Here is a 23,686-nt window from a genome sequence, read left to right on the forward strand (position 1 = left end):
TGGAGGTTTGGAATCTAGGGTCATCTAAGCCAGCTCAAGAAATATACTCCACAGCTAGAGATTGTCTGTGAGTCCTCCCCCTCCTCTGCGCTGGCTGCCCCTAGGAGAGGAATGGTGTTAGTTGTTGATATTAATGGGGACTGTTGGAGGTCAGCCACCTGAGGGGTAATTTCCATAAGCACTGATCTCATCTGCATGATCTCATCTCTCTGACTGGTTTTACAATAACTCATACTTGGAACTGCAGTTGTTGACGTGATTTGGGGGCTTGGAGGCACATGGTCCTGTTTTTAGAAATTGGTCCTTCTCCCCACAGAGGCACCTCCTTTAGTGATGATGGGTCCTGAACATTTTCTTTTCTTCTTTCTCCTCTCCTTTCCATCCCTCCCTCCTCTCATCTCCTGCCTTTTCCTTTCCTCCCCTCCTCTGTCACATTGAGTTCACAGTGAAACTCTGCTATCTGGTGGATTTAGTCTTGAATTGGAAATTGAGGGAGAATGTATTGGACTCTTTTGCTAATTTCCTTTGTAAACACTAGAAAGTTATTCTGCTTCTCTGTGAACTCTGCCTCTGAAAAAGAAAGAGATTATATGATATGTTATTTTCAACGTTTATGAAGACTAAAACATGTTGAAGTGAGCTAAAGTAGTGTTAATAATGCCTATCATTTTTTTTCTATTCTTACTTGTTTTCTTTTTTGAATATGTAGAACATTAATATGTTTCTAAAAGTCAAACTTATTCTAAAAGGTATATGTGAAGGGGTATCTCTCCCTCTTGTATCCCTTCTCCCAACTCCTTGTGGGTAACTTCATTTCTAGTTTCTTTTTCTCTGCAGAAATGAACACATATATATTTTTTCTTATTTCCTCTTTTTCTTACACAAAAGGTAGTATATGATACATGCTATTTTAGACTTTGTCTTTTTCACTTAATAGTGCATCCAGGAAATCACTCTTATAAGTTGAGAGACCTACTCCTCATCTTTTTTTCACAATTGCATAGACTCCACTGAATATGTTCTACAGTTTATTCAATCAGTCTCCAACTCAGGGGCATGTAGGTAGTTCCAGTGGTTTTTTTTTTTTTTAAGTTTATTTATTTATTTTGATGGAGGGAGGGAAGGAGGGAGGGAAGGAGAGAGAGAAAGAGAGAGAGAGGGAAGTGGGTGGATAGAATGTATGGGGGGGGGGGAGAGAGAGAGGAGAGAGAGAAAGAATCCCAAACAGGCTTCAGGCTTCTGGCACAGAGCCCAATGGGGCGCTCAAATTCACAAACTGTGAGATCATGATCTGAGCTGAAATCAAGAGTAAGATGCCTAACCAACTGAGCCACCCAGGTGCACCTACTTCCAGTATTTTTGCAATTACAAATAATGCTGCAATGAATAATTTTCTGCACATATTTTTGCATTGTTGGAGGTGTATCTTCAGGGTAGAATCTTAGAAGTGGCATTATTGGGTCAAAAGGTATAGATACTCCCTGACACAGCAGTTGTGCATTCTGAGTTCCCTCTAGCAATGAAAGAGGTACTGGTCTCCTTACAGCCTTCCCCAAGGGAATGAGTGGTCAAACTTTTGAATCTTTGCTAATAGGATGGGTGAAAAATGGTATCTCAATGTAGTTTTAATTTGCATTTCACTTACGAAGTTGAACATTTTCTCATATATTGAGGTCCATCTCTCTCTTTTTTGTGTGTGTGTGAAATTGTTTTTTTCTTTTGTCCCATTTTTTTCTGTAGGATTTTTACTTTTTTTCTCTAAACTTAAAATATACTTTATGTAAATATATGTGTAGATATGTAGTAATCATATATAAAGATATATAAAATATATATGTTAATATTAGGGACATTATCCATTTATCTGTGTTACATGTTGCAAATATTTTCTTCTAATTCATCATCTTTTAACTTTGCTAATGGTGTGTTTTGCCATGGAAAAGTTTAGAACAATTTTGTGGTTAAATTTGTTAAATATTTTCTTAAAAATTGGATGGTTAGAAAGCCTTATCCTATGCTCATAGTATGGAGTGATACCTATTGTTCATTGAGGGCTTGCCATGTAAAACGTACTGTTCTGAGGACTTCTCATACATTAATCACTGAAAGAGTTCTGTGAGCTAGCAGGAAACAGCAGCTTTGGACACATAAACCTTGGCTATGTCCGGTCATAGAAGTTGGCTAATTTCTGGCTTCAATACCTCCCAGCTGTATGACCTTGCACTTGGTGTGTTCTGAGTTCCAGTGTCATTATCCCTCAAGATGCTACCTCTAGATAGCATCTCCATCATAGGGTTGTCGTGAGAATTAACCTAAGTTAATATCTGAAAGGGCTTTGAACAGTTTCTGACACATAGTGTTGGATAAAGGTTGGATATTTAATTATCGTACTGTAGTATTTCAGTTTTAAATATCAAGATTATAACCCCATTGTTTAAATGAAGCAAAATTCTGACATCACCTAAATGTTGTTTATATTTCTTTTACTAGAGGTGTTAAAGATCACCATGAAACAGTGGCTTGTTTTTTACACTCTTTATCTTATTGTAGCTTAAGTCAGATACTCAGATCTGGGTGTCTTGGGAAAGGCAAGAAGGGAGGACAGTTTGGGACATGGCAAGAGCAGATTATAACTTTAAACCATTAATGCTCATGTTTTGTTAGTTAAATATGAATAATTCTAGTTATTGATTCTTCTAAAATGTGTTATTCATAAAGTAAACTTTTTTTGTTACTGGAGTTTGCGAGGGATTGAATTCAACATTTTATAAATGTTTCTGGTTGCCAGGCTCTATGTGACCATGCTGCAAAGTTCATCCTGTGTGACATCACCTGCCTGTAGTGGAATCTTGGATAAATTACTGCTATTTTAATTTCATTTTTAGCAACTTACTTTGTTGTGGGTTGTTTGGTGAATCTTTTAGTGTTTGGCCTATGATTTCTCAGTCACTGGTCTTTGAGACCTGCATGCATTGCTTTGCAAATATGAAACATCTGCCTTATTTGCACTATTTGTTTGCGAATATGAATCATCTGCTTTTATTAAAGCAGCTGCATGAGCTTTAACCCCCTCCTCGATTTACTTGTATAGTGAGACTTCATTACCACTGCTGGGTTCTTTTTTGTTTTTTGTTTTTTTTAATTTTTTAAAACGTTTATTTATTTTTGAGAGAGAGAGAGAGAGAGAGAGAGAGAGAGAGAGAGAGAGAGAGACCAAAGCTCTGAGTTGTCTGCACAAAGCCCTATGTGGGGCTCAAACTCATGAACCATGAGATCCTGACCTGAGGTGAAAGACACTTAACTGGCTGAACAACCCAGGCACCCCATGTTTTTTTCTTTCTTTTTTTTTTTTTATAATGAGAATTTGGATTGAGGTGGTTGATACACCAGGTGGTCCTTTGGTTTACCTCAGTTGGCCATGGCCAAAAAATTTTAAAGCAATTCTCTTAGATTATTTAGCAATTTTCCCCTGCTATTGTTGGCCTAAAAATTGAAAGTATTTTTACCTTTCATTTTAGCCTTAAACTTTAATTATGATACTTTAGGTACAAACAGTTTTATATGATTAAGCATGGAAACTATTGTAGTCAACACTACAGAGTTAAGTAAAACTTGGCCTTTAATTTTGCTTGCTTTAAAATGGCTAGAATTGTTGTCTCTGTTATAGTATTCTTCTGAATTTAATTTGGGGTTATCACAGTTCTTATTTTACACATTCTACTTAAAAAGTGTTGACATTTTAAATCTCTCACAGCACTTAATGTAGAAAGTATTCAATATTAGTTCTTAATTTGATACCTTCTTTCCCATTCTCTGTTCATGTTTCCTCAGTATAGAGGGATGATTAGAAACTCATTCATTTCAAGTTGTGATACATTGATTATCTATTTTTGTGTCTTCAGGTTATCAGAGAGAACTTCTCTATCAGAGGGAAGATGGCTCTTTCAGTGCTTTTGGGAATGATGACCCTTCTGGTAGTACTTGGTAAGTGTTTTACTAACAGAACAAATCTGCCATGAATGGGCTCTCATTAGCCAATTAATTGCCAGTTAATAGCCAATGGGCTCTCAAAATGGCCATGAAATTGACAGATGTGTCCCTGTGTATATAGGCTTGTAGGTTTCTTTTCCTATTGCCTGGCTTTAAAGTAGATTTTCCTTTTAAAATATGGTTTTAAAGCAATAATAAGTAAAGTGTTTTTATTTAGAAAAGATAAGTCATACATCCTTTTTTTTGTGGTGAGAAAAACAATAAAAATACTTACAATGATCGTGTCATTGACAAGAAAAACGGGTTAGAAATACTGAGTGATTGTGACATAGTTCTTTTCTTTATTTTTTGAAAGTTTTTTATTAGAGAGAGAGCATTCAATCAGAGGGAGGGCAGAGGGAGGAGAGAGGCTCCTATACTCCCTCACTCAGTGTGGAGCCTGACACAGGGCTTGATCCCACCATCCTGTGATCATGACCTGAACCATAATCAAGAGTTGGATGCTCAGCTGACTGAGCTACCCAGGTGCCCCAACATAGTTCTTTTCTTAATTAGACATGATCAATACAAATTTTGTGTTAACACAGTCAACGTTGTTTCTTTAAGGTTTTTATTATTATTATTATTATTATTTTATTATTTTTTTTTTTTTTGCGGAAAACAGTGATAGAATTAAGTAATAAACATCCACATTTCCTCCAGAATGGAATCTATGTGTGGCTGATTTTGGATGATTACTTTCTCTCCTTAAACTATTGTTAATTCTACATTTCACTCAGAAGAAGATTGACTAACTGTAGCCGTCAGGTTAGACCAGGCACACTGTGGTAACAACCACCCCTAAAATCCCTTAACACGGGTTTTTCTTGCTCAGGCTGCATTTCTTCTTTGGGTCGGCAGGGGGCTCTGTAATCTACTCAACAGCCACCATCTCACCAGGAGGCTCCAGGCTTGCAGCAGCCTGGAAAGAGAAGGCTGGAGTATCCACCACTGGTAATCAGGTGCTTCAACCTGGGTGCAACATTTCTTCTCAGTTTATCATTATCAGAGCTAGTCACATGGCCATGCTTAACTTCAAAAGGGCAAAGAAGTGAATTTCTCTGCATACTCAAAGTAAAATAGAGGACCAGATATTACTGAATATTGGTGATATTATCACACTAAACATTTCATAGGATGAACCATATCTGCTTCAGATATTCTTTTGGCATGCATCAGGATATAGATCCATAAATAGAAAGGTTTCAGTGTTTTATTGCTTGATGATCTTTTCATCTAAATATTTAGGTGAAATATTGTTCTGTAGCAAGCATTGGCAAACTTTTGCTATAAAGGCTCAGATAGTAAATATGTTAGGCATTGCAGGCCACATAAAGTCTCTGGTGTTTTCTTTCTTTCTTTCTTTCTTTCTTTCTTTCTTTCTTTCTTTCTTTCTTTCTTTCTTTCTTCCTTCCTTCCTTCCTTCCTTCCTTCCTTCCTTCCTTCCTTCCTTCCTTCCTTCCTTCCTTCCTTCCTTCCTCCCTCCCTCCCTCCCTCCCTCCCTCCCTCCCTCCCTCCCTCTCTTCCTTCCTTCCTTCCTTCCTTCCCTTTAAAAACCATGCTCAGGTGGAGGGTGGTGGAAGAGAGGCACACGTAAATAAATGAATCCAACCCTGGGCTGGATTTGGCACAAGGACCAGATTTGGCCCAGACAGATTTGGTTCGTAGGCTGTAATGTTCTGACTCCTGTCTCATAGGAGAGAAACTATCCATTTTTGCTAGTTTAACGTACTCTGGTTTGTGAATTACATATAGTTAATCCATGGCTTTAGGGCTGAGTGAAGTGTGTGGTGGGATCTTCTTTGGTAAATACCTAGAAAAGTCCAAAGATGATAACCTTGGACAATTTCTTCAACTCTCCTGGAGTGTTGAATTCCCAATCTATAAAATAATAAGGCAGGATTAGATGATTTCTAAATTCCTTTCCAAATCTGGTATTTTGTGAGTTGACCTGGAATTTCTTGACCACACTCAAGTGGAAAATGTATCCACCAGCTGGGCTGAGATGTTTATGTTGTTTCTTGGTTGTCTTTCTTACCTTTGTTCTTTCTTTAGTGATCATCCTTTGGTGAATCTTCTGGTAGAAAATAATGTTGTTATTGTTGATATTTTCTCGTTCACTGTTAGAGGACTTCATAGAGTGTATTTTATATGTTTTTTCTCCTTTCTCACCTAGGTTGTCAGCTTTTGTTTTAAGATGTTTCCTTGAAGCTGATCCTTACATAGATATTGATGAGAATGTGTTACACAGAACATATACTTGGCTCAAAGGACGTCAGAAATCCAATGGTGAATTTTGGGAGCCAGGAAGAGTGATCCATAGTGAGCTTCAAGGTGGCAATAAAAGTCCAGTGACACTTACAGCTTATATTGTGACTTCTCTCCTGGGCTATAAAAAATATCAGGTATTTAATCTTTAATTTAATAAATGATGGGTGGAAAATCGCAAGGAAGGTAGGTCTTGATGGATCAAATGTATGTCTGGAAACTTAAAGACTTTTGCAGTTGTATATCACTTTTGAGGTCTGAATTTGGACACCTTTGGCTTTGCATTTCTGGCTTTATTTTAGAATCTGAAAATGAAAATATTAACCCACTCTTTCAGAATAACAAAGAGAATTCTAAAAATTTTTTTTAATATAACTGTTTTTGTACTTGCTATTGGTAAGGTAAATCAATACATATTTTATCATTGGAAAGGTTAATTTCTTAGGGGAAAGAAAATTCTTCAGAATTTGGGAATGTATTCTAGCACATTTAGATTGCAAAGGATTTTTTTTAATTTCTAAAATAATATGGAGCAACGACCATGTCTGCTAATTTAGTACATAGTACACCGACACTCTAAAAAGCATGTTAAATAGGCATGGATGTCTGGATGAGAATGTGTATACATGGAAAGTTATGTTAATGAGCTTAATTATGCTCCAGAGCTGTCTCAGTGATTGATGCCTTTATTGCCTTAATGCCAGCTGCATTTCACATGATTGAAAACAGCCATTCTCTGTTGTAAGCTCCTGCCATTTCCCTAGTCCAGTACTAGGCACATGGAAGATAAACTTTCCCCTAAATTTAGAGCCTTAACACCTGAGATCAGATATGAGTAACATTTTTCTCAAGCTATATTTTGTGCTGTCATCTGAGTTCATGATATTAAATGGTAGAAAAAATTCTATTTTTTATTTCTTATTCCTTCTAGGGAATGGTGCCTATTTACTCATAAAAACTGGAAAGCAGTGTTCTTTTTTTTTTTAATTTTTTTTCTTTTCTTTCCTTCCTTTCTTTCTGTTTTTATTTAAATTCCAGTTACTTAACATACAGTGTAATATTACTTTCAGGTGTAGAATTTAGTGATTCAGCACTTCCATACATCACCTGGTGCTCATCACAAGTGTACTGCTTTAGTCCCCATCACCTATTTCACCCATCTCCCCATTCTCCTCCCCTCTGATAACCATCAGTTTGTTCTCTATAGTTAAGAGTCCATTTGCCTCTCCCTCATTTTTACCTCCTTTGTTCATTTGTTTTTTTTTATTTGTTTTGTTTTTTAAATTCCACATCTGAGTGCAATCCTATGGTATTTGTCTTTCTCTGACTTATTTTGCTTAGCATAATACTTTCTAGCTCCATCCATGTCACTGCAAATGGCAAGATTTAATTCTTTTTTATGGCTGAGTACTATTGCAGTGTGCGTGTGTGTGTGTGTGTGTGTGTGTGTGTGTGTGTGTGTTTGTATGTGTACTACATCTTCTTTATCCATTCATCAGTTGGTGGACACTGGGGCTGTTTTCATAATTTAACTATTGTAGACAATGCTGCTATAAACATTGGGGTGCATGTATCCCTTCGAATCAGTATTTTTGTATTCTTTGGGTAAGTGTCTAGTAGTGAAATTGCTGGATGGTAGGGTAGTTCTATTTTTAATGTTCTGAGGAAACTCCAGAGTGACTGTACCAGTTTGCATTCCCACCAACAGTGCAAGAGGGTTCCCGTTTCTCCATATCCTCGCCAACACCTGCTGTTTCTTGTGTTGTTGATTTTAGTCATTCTGACAGGTGTGAGGTGATATCTCATTGTAGTTCTGATTTACATTTCCCTGATGATGAGTGATGTTGAGCATCTTTTGATTTACCCATTGCCATCTGTATGTCTTCTTTAGAAAACTGTCTATTCATATCTTCTGCCCATTTTTAAAAAGATTTATTTTTTTTATTTTTAAGTAATCGCTACACCCAACATGGGGCTCAAACTCATAGCCCCAAGATCAAGAGGCATATGATCCACTGACCAAGCCAACCAGGTGCCCCTCTTCTGTCCATTTTTAATAGGATTATTTGCTTTTTGGGTATTGAGTTGTATCATTTCTTTATATATTTTGGATACTAACCCTTTATCAGGTATGTAATCTGCAAATATCTTTTCTCATTCCATAGGTTTGCCTTTTAGTTTTGTTGATTGTTTTCTTTGCTGTGCAGAAGCTTTTTATTTTGATGTATTCCCAATAGTTTATTTTTGCTTTTGTTTCCCTTGCCTTCAGGAGACATACCTAGAAAGAAGTTACTATGGCCAGTGTCAAAGAGGCCTGTGTTCTCTTCTAGGGTTTTATGGTTTCAGGTCTTATATTTAGGTCTTTAATCAATTATGAATTTATTTTTGTGAATGGCATAAGAAAGTGGTCCAGTTTCATTCTTTTGCATGTTGCTGTCCAGTTTTCCCAACACCATTTGTTGAAGAGACTTTTTCCTATGGGATATTCTTTCCTACTTTATCAAAGATTAATTGACCATGTAGTTGTGAGTTCATTTCTGGATTTTCTATTCTGTTGATATGTGTGTCTGTTTTTGTGCCACTACCATACTGTTTTGATTACTACAGTTTCATAATATAACTTGAATTCTGGAATTGTGATGCCTTCAAGCTTTGCTTTTGTTTTTCAAGATTGCTTTGGCTATTCAGGGTCTTTTGTGGTTCCATACAAATTTTAGGAGTGTTTGTTCTAGCTCTGTGAAAAATGCTGGTGGTATTTTGAGAGGGATTGTATTAAATGTGTAGATTTCTTTGGGTAGTATAGACATTTTAACAAATGTGTTCTTCCTGTCCCTTAGCATGAAATGTCTTTCCATTTGTTTGTGTCATCTTCAATTTCTTTCATCAGTGTTTTATAGTTTTCAGAGTACAGGTCTTTCACCTCTTTGGTTAGGTTTATTCTTAGATATCTTATTGTTTTTTCTGCAATTATAAATGGGTATGATTCCTGCATTTCTTTTTCAAAAGCAGTGTTATTTTCAAAATGAATAGCAAATATTTAAATGTCAATGATCATCATTGATTCCTATTGCCTAGGACAAAGTTAGGGGCTTAACAGACACTGAAATTATTTTTTGAATAAAAGTTTAAAAATACTTTTCATTTAAATGTGTGGTTATGGGTTATTTTGAATAGTAAAATATATGTTTTTTTTTTTCTAGCCTAATATTGATGTACAAGAGTCTATCAACTTTTTGGAGTCTGAATTTAATAGAGGAATTTCAGACAATTATACTTTAGCTCTTATAACTTATGCACTGTCATCTGTGGGGAGCCCTAAAGCCAAGGAAGCTTTGAATATGCTGACTTGGAGAGCAGAACAAGAAGGTAATGCATGGGGTCATTTGAGATTGTTAGACTGCTATGCATTATGAAATATATAAATTATGTGAAAAGGTTTTGTAAGCCAGATATGAAGTTGATAACATTTATATCTTCAGAATGTGAAGAGGGGTGCCTGGGTGGCTCAGTGGATTAAGTGTCCAACTTTGGCTCAGGCTATGATCTCATGGTTCGTGAGTTTGAGCCCTGCATCAGGCCCTGTGCTGACAGCTCAGAGCCTGGAGCCTGCTTTGGATTCTGTGTCTCCCTCTCTCTCCGCCCCTCCCCTACTCATGCTCTGTCTCTCTCTGTCTCTCAAAAATAAATAAACGTTAAAAAATTTGTGAAATGGAAGAAAAATGAAATGCAGATGAGATCAGATGGGTCTGACATGGCTGCTTCTGCTCTCCCTGAGTTTTCTAGAGAATTCGGGGCTTGGTTGTTTCCTTCTTTTAGATATGTTCTGCCCTATGTCAGTTACCTTTTGAGTTCTCTGATACCATTTCTGGTTGGGTGGCCTTCAATGGTCCATAGGATGTTGGGTTGTGGAGAGACTTGGGTTTGAATTCTGGTTCTGCTACTTGCTTTTATAAACTTCAGTTTCCCTAGATGTAAAATGGGAATAACTCCTAGCAAATGTTCAAAATTTGAATGAATATGCTAACTCATAGAATGCGAATGCCACAAAATGCTGTTAGTGAGTTGGATGACTTTTTGTTTTAATGAACTACAACAGGACAAAAAGTACAGGTGTTGTTACTTCCCAATGGCCTCTTTGGTCAGGGATCCAGGGAGTGGTGTGGGTGTGTGAGGGAGACAGAGAGAGAGATAGGTAGATAGACAGACAGACAGACACAGAGATGGGGATGGGTGGGCAGAAATAATTTTAGGTAATGTCTACTGATTCAAAGCCCTGTTAATTCAAGAAGGGATAATTGTAGAAAGTGTTTTCCACACTACACTACAGAAAGTGATTTCTAAGAGTGTGAAAAATATTGCATTATTGTTAGCGGTACCTTAAAATGAAGTCTTACTTTTTTTTTTTTTTTTTTGCCTGTGCAGTGCTGGGGATAGATTATTACACAGAGATGGAAGTCCTTGGTATTCCTTCTCTGCTTGTACAAGTGGTAGTTATTTCACATTCCACCTAAGTGTAATCATCATCTAAAGAGTAATATTTGAAAGGGGTAGGGAGCACCAAGTAAGATGTTCCTCTGGGGGCAGCAGGGATATTTCTAGGAAGATTGTCAAGTTGGCCAGAGTGCTTCATTTTTTCTTGGGGCCTTGGATTTTGAACTTATAATACCAAGTTTCAGATAATGAAAAAAAAGGCGAGGTTTCCTAGAACATTAGAGCTGGTTAATGACAGATTCCCAGAACAGGGTTCTTTCTAATGTATCCTAAAATATTTTTGGGATGGCCTGGTCAGAAATCTTCTAGAGTATATGTTTTTTCTTATTTATAGCCGTTTAGTCTCGAGCCAAACATGTGGGATTTCTCTTGGGAAATTATTTTCATCAAAACATTCTAAAATATAAGCAAGAGGAAAAAGATGAAAATTTAAAAGTTATGATAGTTTAGAAAGTGACATATAAGTGAATGTTTATATGTGTGTCTGTGTTTGTGAATACACATGTATTTGCATGGCATAAATATATACGTATATATTTTTATATATAGTCAGGTAGAACTTGGACCAGTGTAGGGATATTTAATGGTATAAGATGTAATTTTTGTTCAGTTGGTCAGACTATTATTACTTGTCTTTTGCAGAAGGCATGCAATTCTGGGTGTCTTCAGAGTCTAAACTTTCTGAATCCTGGCAGCCACGCTCCCTGGATATTGAAATTGCAGCCTATGCGCTACTTTCACACTTCCTGCAATATCAGGTTTCTGAGGGAATCCCGATTATGAGGTGGCTAAGCAGGCAAAGGAATAGCTTGGGAGGTTTTGCATCTACCCAGGTGAGTGATGATAGTTTTTAACTTTTTTAATGTTTATTTATTTATTTTGAGAGAGAGTACACACACACAAGCCTGGGAGGGGCAGAGAGAAGGAGAGACACAATCCCAAGCACTCTGGTGCAGAGCCTGATGTGGGGCTCGAACTCACGAACCATGAAGTCATGACCTGAGCCGAGATCAAGAGTCAGATGCTTAACCGACTGCACCACCCAGGCGCCCCATAGTTTTTAATTTTTTAAACGAATTAATAGTTTAAATATATACGTAATGTTTTAAAGGAAGTATATGATTGCTTTTTTCATGACTTCATAAAATTGGCAATTAAAATATTTGGTACCTTAAGTCAAAGGTCTGAGTTACTCATTTTAATTTTTTCTCATCACTGATATAAACAACGTATCTGATATGTATATGGAATAAATTAGTTCCCCATTATGTTGGTCATCTTTCATCTATGGTAACTGATACAGTAGATACTCAGCTTCAATCAGCGGATATTTTCTACACTTCTCCTGTACTGTAGGTCAAGGACATTCAAAAATGAATAAAGGAGAGCTCCACTCTCAAGGAAGGTGGATGAATGCATAGTGGGTGTCCTAAACTTACTAAATTTACTCTTTGGTGACCTTGATATATACTTACATGCACACATGTTGTTCTTTCCTCAACAGGACACCATTGTGGCCTTGAAGGCCCTATCTGAATTTGCAGCTCTAATGAACACAGAAGGTACAAACGTCCAAGTGACTGTGATGGGGCCCAGTTCACCAAGTCCTATAAAGTTTCAGATTGACAGACACAACCGCTTTCTTCTCCAGATGGCAGAGGTATGGACAAGGGGGTGGTTATTTAAAATTCCATGTGGATGATTCCTTATGCTGGAATGCTATTTTATTTCCATTCTATCGACTTCAACAAAGACTTGTTTCTAGAGCCTTGTAAAGGGACTGGGGGGAAGGAGTATCCTCCGTTGGTTGAACTGCTGAGCTGGGGAAGAAAGGAGGGGATGGGAACTTTGGAAAGATTTGGAAAAGGAGGAACCATGGGCTCTATCATATTGGGAAAAGAATGAACACACCTGTTGAGTTCCTATTCTTTGCAGGCACTGTGCCAGATTTCTTTACATGTGCTATTGCATTTACTTCTCAAACTGACACTAAGAAAGTAAGTACTTTCATCCCCACCATGCACTGGGGAGGTTAAGTAACTGAGACAGAGACAGAGACAGAGGTTAAGTAACTTGTTTAAGATTATGTTGCTAGTAATAGTAGAGCTAGGGTTTGAACCCATGATTTCAGGCCATGTTCTTTTTTAGCTAGACCACACGTCCTCTTAGGAGAATTGATAGAGCCAGTAGTAGGATTCTTCCTTTGAAACGTAATAAAGGACTATTCTAGACCCTAACTTTATTCCTGTGGTTAACTTTGTGGGAAGTTGAGAGTGAGGGATGAAAGTGCTAACTTCAAGGCTGAAAAATGAGGAAGAGGAATAGTGATAGAAGAGAAGGAATAGTGTTAATCATAATCAATGATCATGTGCCACTGGGTTCGTGGGAAGGCCAGATTAGGTGCTGACTAAGGGACACTGGAGGAGGGAGATGACCTTTGTTTCTTGTCTTTCCTGCTTCAGAAGGGCAGCCCTGACTATGGCACTGATGTGCCCTCCCAAAGGGCAAAGGTGAGGGTGTGTGGAGAGTGTCCCTTCATCTGTCTTCACCTCTCTTCTCTGATGAGCCCATAGCTTTTGATATGTGAGACTGTGCAAAATTCTTAGAGCTCTCCACAGATGGCATACACTCCTAGTGAGGGATAACACTGATCTCTTGTGCTACCTGGAAGGACCTAGATATGGAATATTAACCTTATTCACCTTTTTTCCACCTTTACTCAGCTTTCAGTGGTACAGCCAACTGCAGTTAATATTTCCGCAAGTGGTTTTGGATTTGCGATTTGTCAGGTATGTAACAATGTTTATTTTTGTTTAGTTAAATATGGCTTGTTTTAATAATTTTGGGGGGTACTGCTAAATCTTTAACTTAATGTATAAAATTCTTGAGGATTTATTTCTGTGGACTTAGGCAAGATAGATCACTCTCTTTAATAAAAAGTATTAGAGATGTTACTAGTAGTCAGTTGACAGTAACCAAATGGATTGATAACCTTGGAAAAATATTTCTTGAGTATCATATGCTTTTTGAAGTTAAGATTAATTCTTCCAATGGATTCATGTGACTTGTTGGGAACTCCCAACTTTCACTTTTTTTTGTGAAAATACAGCTCAGAAATTCTAATGCTGGGAGAGTTTTTACTATGACTTGATAAATAAATACATTTAAAATTTTACCTATAACTTTTTAATATCCATTTAAAAACATAAAGGTCAACATGATATTATAAGGAATTGACTTGAAGATAGGAAATGTGTCCTTTTAATGGAAAATCTTATACAATAGTAAATAAAACAATTAGAGCATGATACGTTTAGTGCTTTGTTATAAGAATAAAATCCAACGAAACTTACCCTTAATGGTGCAATAGGGCTAGAATAAAATCAAAATAGTATGTAAAATCCTGAATCGAATAGTTATTATAGTACATAATACATTGAAAATTACAGGGACTTGACATAATCTTTAAAAAAATTTTTTTTCATGTTCATTTATTTTTGGGAGAGAGAGAGAGAGGCAGAGCATGAGTGCAGGAGGAGCAGAGAAAAAGGGAGACACAGAATCTGAAGGAGGCTCCAGGCTCCGAGCTGTCAGCACAGAGTCTGATGTGGGGCTCGAACTCATGAACCATGAGATCATGACCTGAGCCATTAACCAACTGAGCCACCCACATGCCCCGGGACTTGACATAATCTTACTGGAAACCAAAAAGAATATGTGAGGGACCAAAAATGGTTATGTGTTTGGTTAGAATATACAAACCAAACAAACCCTGAAAGAGTTACTGAGAAAGTTAAAAAATGGCTATGATAGAGGAAAGTTACTTTTCCAAAAAACCATACAAGTATTCTAGTTGAAAGGACAGATATACTAGCTAAGGAGGGCAGATAGAATTATTTCTAAGTGATTCTAAGATTATTTTGTATGATATTCAAAACATAGTAGTAAATGTTTTTTAAAAATCAAGGAAAAATGATCACAGTTAAAAGGAATAGTATCCAACAAAAAGGATAGAAAAAGAAAAGGGTGAATAATTTATATTTGTCTTTACTAACAAAGGCCATGTGAAAATTCTCATTCCCAAGCTGTCTTTTAATGCAAATAGCAAATCTAAAAGTAAATACAAAGGCTATTTTGGGTATAATTGAAAAACTATATGTATTTAAATCACCAAATTGGTCGGAATTGATTCTTGATAAACCAAATGTAGACGAATTACTGAAGCCAGATGAGTTTTACTTGAGTTTTGAAGGAACACAGCAGTAAATGTGGTACCTACTGGAGTGCCTGGGTGGCTCAGTTGGTTAAGCATCTGACTTCAGCCCAGGTCACGATCTCGCGGTTTGTGGGTTCAAGCCCCACATCAGGTTCTGTGCTGACAGCTCAGAGCCTGGACCCTGATTCAGATTCTGTGTCTCCTTCTCTCTCTGCCCCTCCTTTGCTCATGCTCTGTCTCTCAAAAATGAATAAATTGTTTAAAAAAAATGGCACCTGCTGGTCAGAACACTCACTATTCCAAATCTGTATCAACATGCAGAAATCTTATATAGGCACTTCTCATGATGGAGAAACAAATTGCAAAAAAGTTGGTCACCCAGAAATAGTTACTGAGATTTCTTTTAGTTGATATTTTTGTAAGCACGCTGGATACAGAAAAGCAAAGAAACTTCTCAGGTTTGCAGTAAGTGTTAACCTCTTTGAAGTACTAAAATGCTAAACTGTTGGAAATAAACTGCAAGACATCTCAAAGTTTTCTGAATGGGCAGTTGAGCTTTTTGTAGGTCAAACATTAACCCTAATACTACGTTATAGATGAGTATTAATTATGATCCAGAGGACACATTTTGTAGTTCTTGTTTGTTTCCTGATGACGTTGGTCTCTAACGACAATTGCATGCCACTGGAACGAGGATGATGGAAATAACAGAGACCGTCTCTCCAATTTTATGAAACCATTCTTCAGCTCCTCTAAGAATATTCTAAAATTTTAATTGTGGTTTCAGAAAGCGTTAGAGAATATCCAGAGTGAGATAACCTGAATGATCAAGGGAATGAAGGATTATATGAGCTAGGTGTAGCAGAATAAAAAGTTGTAATTCTTAGGTTTGAAAGAGGAAGGCTTAGAAAGAATATTTTTTAAAGTGTGAAAATCAGGGGCACTTGGGTGGCTCAGTCAGTCAGTGAAGTGTCTGACTCTTGGTTTCGGCTCAGGTCATGATCTCACAGTTCATGGGTTCAAGACCCGTGTCAGGCTCCAGTGCTGACAGTGCAGAGCCTGCTTGAGATTCTCTATCTCTCCCTGTCTCTCTGCTCTTCCCCTGCTCACACACGTGCTCATGCTCCACCCCCCCAAAAGTAAAGAAATAAAATTAAAAAAAATTTGAAGTGTGAAAATCTACAGTGGGTACTAGGTGTTTAGTTCTGAGGGTGTGTGTGTGTGTGTGTGTGTGTGTGTGTGTGTGTGTGTGTGTGTGAGATTTAAGTATAAGAAAATACAACATTACATAGCAACAATAAGGCTTATGAATTGTGGTATCAAAAAAGGTGGAAGAGGTACAAAATTGCAATAGGTTCCAATTCAACTTGGCATGAGGCAGGTGTAGGAAATTTTGAGTGTATTCCAGAGCTTCTGATCTTAGGAACTCTTTGGGGAAAAAAATAACAACAAAAACAAACAAACAAACAAAAACAACAAAAAACAAAAAACAAAACTTGCCCTTACACTTGCCCAGTGTCCCCATAGTACCTTTCACACTAGTGGTAGGCACAGAGTATTTGCTGAAAAAGACCAAGTTGTCTTGAAATTCATCATTTATTTTATCATCTTTGAAAAATGTTATATGGTCAAAAAGAACGCTGAGTAATTGAACAGGTTTCTGTTCAACCAGGGCTCTTGAATGTTTTATTTTTGATTTATTTTACTGAGAGTTTCTAAGGTTCCCGTTTGTGCAAATGACACCAGTTGGGCAGCAGAACTTAGGAGTTAGCGGATGCTCTCAAGAGGAGATAGGCAGTAGTATTGCTTCTTTTCCTAAAGGGAATGTTCTACATTCTTTGGAAGGAAAAAAAGCCATACCCATAATATCGTGAAGGTCTATACTTGTTTTGGAGTATTAGCTAACAATTCCCTCAATTTTAAAAATCATTGCTTATAAGCTTTTATAACACTTGTTAATAATAGTACTTTTTTAGCTAGTAAAACTAGCTTTATCCTTGATTGAAGATTACAGTTCTAGTTGGGTTTATCCCAAAGAGAATCATTACCTGATATTTATAATACATAATGGTGGTAATATATTGCTAATGATTTATTACTAGTTTAGTATTTATGTTAATTTATTATTTATTGCAGCTTAATGTTATTTATAATGTGAAAGATTCGGGTTCCTCCAGAAGACGAAGATCTGTTCAAGACCAAGAAGCCTTTGATTTAGATGTTGCTGTCAAAGACAATAAGGATGATATAAATCACTTGAATTTGAATGTGTGTACAAGGTTGGTATCTGTTTAAGTCCTTTCTCTTAAAAAAATAGATTTGAAGGTTTTATTATATATATATGTAGTTATCTAACTATACCAATATAAGGAGTTACATTTAACAAAGATTTTAGTTATGATTACACTTCCAATTACAAATTAGAAATTCTGTTTAGTTCTATTTAAGTATTTTTCAATGTGTCCAAAATTGTTTACAAGTTTTCCTTGTATTCATAACAAATCTGAATAGAAAATGTTAACAAAGTGTAGGTCTAATTTAAGAAAACTTTAAATGAACCAATCATGTTTAAACTCTAATAGCATTTATTTCTTGGCAGTTAGTAATTTTCTGTCAAATAATTATTCCAGTTTCATATTTAACCTTTAGTGTTATGCTTTTATCCCAAGACTTCATAAGAATATGCAAATTTAATGAAGAGAATGGGGTTTTTAGACACAGTGGAAATCTTCCAGTTTAGAAGGTCCTCCCCTTGGATAAATAGGCACTTTTAGCTTCTAGGAGTACTTAATAAGGCGATTCTTAAATTTGTTCTGTATCCAAAGCATCTGAAGATCTTGTCAAAAGGAAAAGGGGTTCCCACTCACAGACTTCACAGATTCAGAGTCTGTGAGCTGCCTTCTTCAGCTTTCTTGGTCATTCTAATGCACACACAACTTTGAGAGCAAATCCTTTAGAAGGTTCTTGAATCAAGAGACTTTACAGTTTCTTCCTTGTCAGTCCTCTTACCTCTGCATGATTTGATGTAATGTGGGGAGTTACTGTAAAGATGCATTGACATTGAGGAGCTGCTGTTTGCTCTTTTTTTAAATACCCCATAGTGATCTGGTTGAGTTTAGCTTGTTGTTGGGCTGGAAGTCACTGATGTGGTACTGAGCTGGCAGATGCTCTTCAGAGTCATCTCTGAGTATTTCCCCTGGTGGCCAACCTTTTTAGCCATTTCTTGTTGAATCCAGTCTCCTTCGTTACTGCTACTAGAAACTGAAGAAAATGAAAAATGAAATTCATCTGGAATCACCCCTAAAACACAGAGTTGCCCACGGAAGGGGCATCCAGATTGAACCTGTTATAATCTACAGGCACAAGGCTGATACATTGCAGGCATACTAGTACAGATATACTATCTTTGGGCCTTCATGTTCATGATGTTGGTATAAATGTCACGTGTTTGCCCCTTTCCTTCCCTTACTGGGCATTTTGGACCAGCAGGAGGGGGATATCAGAATTTCTTCAGTGACTTCCTTTTAGGTAAGAAGAAAGTTATTCCTTGCAAAGCTTGTGATTGGGTTCTTCCCCGGAAGAGCAGCATCAAGTTATTATTATTATTGTAAGTAGTAATAACCTACACTTATCACAAATTTACATGCCAGGCATTATACCAGGCACTTTTACATGCATCTCATTTAATCTTTACAATAACTCTATAAAGCAGGTGGTATTATTAACCCTGCTTTTCTCATTCATTCACTCACCATTTATTCATTCTTCATTCATTCATTCATTCATTCATTCAGTAAATATCATTTGAGTCTCCATTATGTGCCAAACACAGTGTCAGATGTTGGAATATAATGGTGATTTAAAAAAGACACAGGCCCTGTCTTCATGGAATTTACTGTTTGGAGGGGAGACAGAAATTAATAAAAATAAATCTTCTAAGTAAGTTTAAAATTCTGGTTTTGAAATGGGCAAAGCAGCATAGTCTTTGGAGCTGTGAGAGTGATTTTACCTTTTAGGGAGGTCAATTGAAGAAACAGATGAGGAAAATTAGGTGAAACTAAGATTCAGATCATGATGGGGCCTTTTTATTTATAAGAGCTCATGAAAGGATGCAGAATTCCAGATCTTAACCTATCATCAGGAATCAGAGGGACAATAGACTTTGATAGATAGAGGATATCCCTCCCTCCCCACCCCGCCCCGCCTTTTGGGAGAAACTGGAGAAGGGAACTGTTTTCATGTGAAAGTAGGGGTTGGTCTTATAAAAAGGATTTGGATGCTGCTACTAGTCTTCTGAGAAAAATATGATACAAAATACAAATATTTTCAATGAAAATTTTCAGTGGCATTTAATGGAAAGAAAAACTGGTATTTCAGGCACTTGATTCCCATCAGTAGGGTCCAAGCCCTTACTCATCTCAGATAAAGTTTTCTGTGTATGGCATGGTAATTTAACAAGTTCTGTCCTGGGCCGGTAGAAAGACCAGGTCAACCAAGGCACTTTTGATGGTGTGCTGAAAGTCATCGTATTTAAGCAGACTGGCCATTCTTCTCATCTTTAATGTCTGCTCAAATACAAACACCTCTAGCTGCAGTGCACTTATTGGTTTTCAATAGCATCTCTTCTGGCTGCGTGCATTGCCCCACAGATGGTTTCACTTGTTTGGGGTCGCTGAGCCAGCTGTCGTCAGCAGTTGTAACTGTATGGCTTTTCCATCAGTCATGTTTGGCAGCCGTCTGTTTGCTGCTCTAAAAAGCAAGATTCTCTACCAGCGCTTCTGGCTTTTGCCATCTGAAAGGACAACAGGAACTCACTTAACAATGATCCTTTCATGTTGGAGACAAACTCCTTTCCATAACCACATTGGGCTCTTTCTGCTCCAAACAAAAGAGCTCTTGCCACCTATTCATTTTAGAAAACTATTTATTTTAAAGGAGACAAAACGTTGTTGGTGCCCGGATCCTTTGATGCTCACATTGTGTACAACAGGATGAGAGAACAATGTAGTGTAACAAAACTTTCCGAGGCTTGTAATTCTCGCCAGGTGGCCAAAGAAAACACAAAATGTGCTCCAAGTATGTAGGAGAACAAAGAGAAGGACTCTCCCTACTGGTCTTCTTTTTCTAAAACCAGATGAAGAGAAGATTGCTTAAGACTTGGCGGTGGTCTACTGTTAAGTGGTCAAGTTTTCAGTTTCTTTTTCAGCTCCTGGCTTTCAGCTAGAAAGTTTAGTGCTGTCAAATTCTGAGAAAATGAAAAATGTAATTCAGTTTGGAATCACCCCTAGAACACAGAGTTGCCCACGGAAAGGGCATCCAGGTTGAACTTGTTATGATCTACAGGCACAAGGCTGATACATGGCAGGCATTTCATGTCAAATGAACACATTTTTAAATTATTATTCCTCATATCATTGAAGATTATAGAATTTCATACCTGTAAGGAAAGGATTACAGGTTTTACAACTTTCTCTAGTGATTTTTACTTCAACTAAACAGTAAATATTTGGAATAGTGCTTGGCAGTTTTAATTTTTATCTAAAGATAGTTTGCCAACGGCTTTAGGTTTTTCCTAAAGGGTTTTCTTCCTTCCATCCTTTCTCTTTGTTTTAGGTTTTTGGGCCCAGCTAGAAGTGGCATGGCCCTTATGGAAGTGAACCTGCTCAGTGGTTTTACCGTGCCTTCAGATGCAATTCCTCTGAGTGAGACGGTGAAGAAAGTGGAACACGATCATGGAAAACTCAACCTATATTTAGATTCTGTAAGTAGTAAAATGCAAGTTTTGTATAGGCGACAAGGCTGCCATGTATTGTGTTTGAAAGTCTGCCTTGCTCTGTGCGTGGTTCCTTTGTCATTATTTGAGCTTTCTGTGTCCCCGAATGACTCTGACATGGCAACCACATATTTGTCTCCACTCAACAGGCATCACTATAAAATCGATTTAAAGTGAATACTGTTACTGACGAGCCTGATGAAAAGTCTTTCTAGCTAAATCATTATTTCATGCCACATGTAAACTTTGTAGAAATTGTCACATTGTAATTTCAAAAATTCAGTCCTGATCCCAATTTGAGAACCCCTCTGCCTCAGGGAATTGCTAAAATTATCAGTTTCAGTGCTGATGATGAAAGCTTTAATTATGAGTTTTAAAATGCTTTCATGAAGCTTTTAATAAATCCCAAAGGGATTGACATTCCTGCATCGAATATATACATGCTTACATCCTAGAAGAATATTCTCAGAGGTTTGATCTTAACGCAAATTATTATATAATTTTCATATATTCTTCTCATTGTTGTATGAAAATTACTGATCCAAGAATAAGGTGTATAAAATATGTGAGAGAAATGTAAGAATTCAAGAATGTATTTGTATTCAAAACTGCTGGCATGTAATTTATTCTTTTCTTGTAACATCTACATGAAACTCAGGTTGAAACGCAATTGAGTTTAAGTATTCTTACGATATCATGTTTTGAGGAGGGAACACCTACCTGCATCTCTTCTTCCAGTTTTGCCAAGTATGAATCAGTAATACATTGCTTTGGTAATATATATACACATTAAAAAAGCCAGTTCTCATTTGTTCATAAACAACTTCATAAACAACCCTGGTTAAAACCCTGTTAAAACTCATCCAAAGTCTCTAGCTTCTTTTTCTGTTCAGGGATTTTCTTATCTTACATCCTATTTGAAAAGCATGGCTTGATTTGGGACGTGAAAAATAAGTTTAAGGTTTTCATTTAATAATGTAATTGATTTTGGTGTTTGTCTCATATCTGTGATGTACTTGTTTAATGGTTATCTTAATTTGAGTGTCCGGTATGTTCTGACTGATTAACTGACTTTTCTATTGGCACGTAATGGAATATTTGAAGGAACTTATCAATTTCAGACTCCTTTAATAATATTGGTTGCCAAATTGGCATAAACTGCCCCTCCAGGAGGCAAGGAGTTGGCCTTTTGTACGACATGTCAGTTTTTGGTTGTGGGGCGCACAACCCCCACCTGCAGTTACCTCACTTACTGGTGAGGTTGCTCCCCTGAGCTGAGGGCAATTCTTCAGAGAAGGGGGCTGCTGTGATCCATTAGCAGTAACCTAGGGGGTGTGTTGCCTAGACGGGGATTGGGTGAGGCACCAGGGCCCAGGAGCATGCATCCTTGGATTTACTGCTTAACCCCTCTGATTCTCAGTATCCCTTTTGGTGAAATGGAAATGTGAACAATACCTATCTTGTAAGAATTGTTTCATGAGTTAAATGAGGTAATTTATGTAAAGTGCTTATTACCATAGTACTTGGCACCCAGAAATCCTCTCTAAATGTTAGTTTCTGTTTCTTAAAATAAGAAAAAAAAAGTGTCTTGCTTTGTCACGAACACATAGTCTGTCACCCCTTAAGAGTCTTTTGTATTTTCAAGGTAAATGAAACCCAGTTTTGTGTTGATATTCCTGCTGTGAGAAACTTTAAAGTTTCAAATACACAAGATGCTTTGGTGTCCATAGTGGATTACTATGAACCAAGTAAGTGTGTTTTAGATTTCCTAATATTTTAGAAGGGAAGCAAGCATTCATTCACGTATTCATGCATTTATTTGAAGTGGCCACCTATTTTGTGTGTGTGTGTGTGTGTAGGGGTGGTTTTTGGGGAGAGTGTGGGAGGTGGAGTGCAGGAGGTGAGTTTTCCATTTAAATGAAGACAACTGATAGTTTACAAAAGTCACATGATCCCGTTTAGCCAATGAATATTAAAAAGTGATGTTTTTGCTCATAATTTTAGGTGTTTCCTCATGTTCTAGGTTTTAACTCACAATTACAAAATTTACAAAGAAAAACTGAAATAACCAAGAGCCCAGTTATGTGTGGTTTCCAAGGTTTTGCTTCTGTTCCAAGCAACCCTTTCATCTGTTTCCTGTTTTAAAATGGGATTTCTTCAGGAGAGAACATGAGCCTCCTTTGCAATATAAAATCCTGGGATGGGTTTAGCTGTTTCTTCATTGAGGAAGTCTGTTGTTTTGCTAACATTTATACTAATATTATATCAGATTTTTTTAGCATATCAAGAAAAATATAGTCTATTTGGAAAATAACTTGAGCTTCTTTGGTTTTACTGGTAAGTCGTTACTTTAGAAAATGTTGAAAATGTAGGATGTGAAAGTAGAGATCTGGTTTGTAGATCACCCGGGTTAGTTAGGGCTACTCTACACCCAGTCACAGAGTGACGTTTTGTGAGTGTGTGATCTCTGTAATTGTAATAAGTCTTATTCTGAGTGAGCCCTCCTGATGGCTCAGAATCCTTAGAACGCATGAGATTTGTGGACATTTTCATGTGTTAAGTACTTGTAGATAATTACACTCTAACGTCAAATGAACTTGTTCACATCATTAGTAGTGTTCAGTGGAGTATCATTGAAGACTACGGTTAAGAACACCAGTTCTTTTTCCTTCTAAGTTGACAAGCTGATTCTTCTCATCTTTCACCCCCTGGTAGAGTTGGGGAAGAGCATTTGCCCAGGTTCTTGTGGGACATTCTGGGAAGACACTGATGGCAGTACTTCTTTTCTGGTGGGAAGGTGGGATCCACTGCTGAGATTCAATGGTTGTGCCTAGTTACCCAACTTTGTAATTTAAAGTCGTTGCAAAATTCTCCAAGGGATGTTTCTTCAGTGAATGGAGAATATTTCA

The 23,686-nt window shown here is 37.2% G+C and overlaps 1 protein-coding gene across 8 annotated transcripts in view; it reads left to right on the forward strand.

Annotated features, from left to right (window-relative positions):
• CD109 (CD109 molecule) overlaps positions 1 to 23,686 on the forward strand; it is a 151,858-nt gene that overhangs the window by 119,801 nt on the left and 8,371 nt on the right. For all 8 annotated transcript variants that reach the window (XM_045057740.1, XM_045057742.1, XM_023254142.2 and 5 more), the window contains 9 exons: positions 3,903 to 3,984; positions 6,206 to 6,434; positions 9,498 to 9,663; positions 11,431 to 11,621; positions 12,293 to 12,448; positions 13,512 to 13,577; positions 17,141 to 17,283; positions 20,618 to 20,765; positions 22,423 to 22,525. In XM_045057740.1, coding sequence (XP_044913675.1) covers positions 3,903 to 3,984; positions 6,206 to 6,434; positions 9,498 to 9,663; positions 11,431 to 11,621; positions 12,293 to 12,448; positions 13,512 to 13,577; positions 17,141 to 17,283; positions 20,618 to 20,765; positions 22,423 to 22,525 — 1,284 coding nt within the window. The remainder of the gene's footprint in view (positions 1 to 3,902; positions 3,985 to 6,205; positions 6,435 to 9,497; positions 9,664 to 11,430; positions 11,622 to 12,292; positions 12,449 to 13,511; positions 13,578 to 17,140; positions 17,284 to 20,617; positions 20,766 to 22,422; positions 22,526 to 23,686) is intronic.

The sequence above is a fragment of the Felis catus genome, chromosome B2 (assembly GCF_018350175.1).
Source record: "Felis catus isolate Fca126 chromosome B2, F.catus_Fca126_mat1.0, whole genome shotgun sequence".
Taxonomy (NCBI): domain Eukaryota; kingdom Metazoa; phylum Chordata; class Mammalia; order Carnivora; family Felidae; genus Felis; species Felis catus.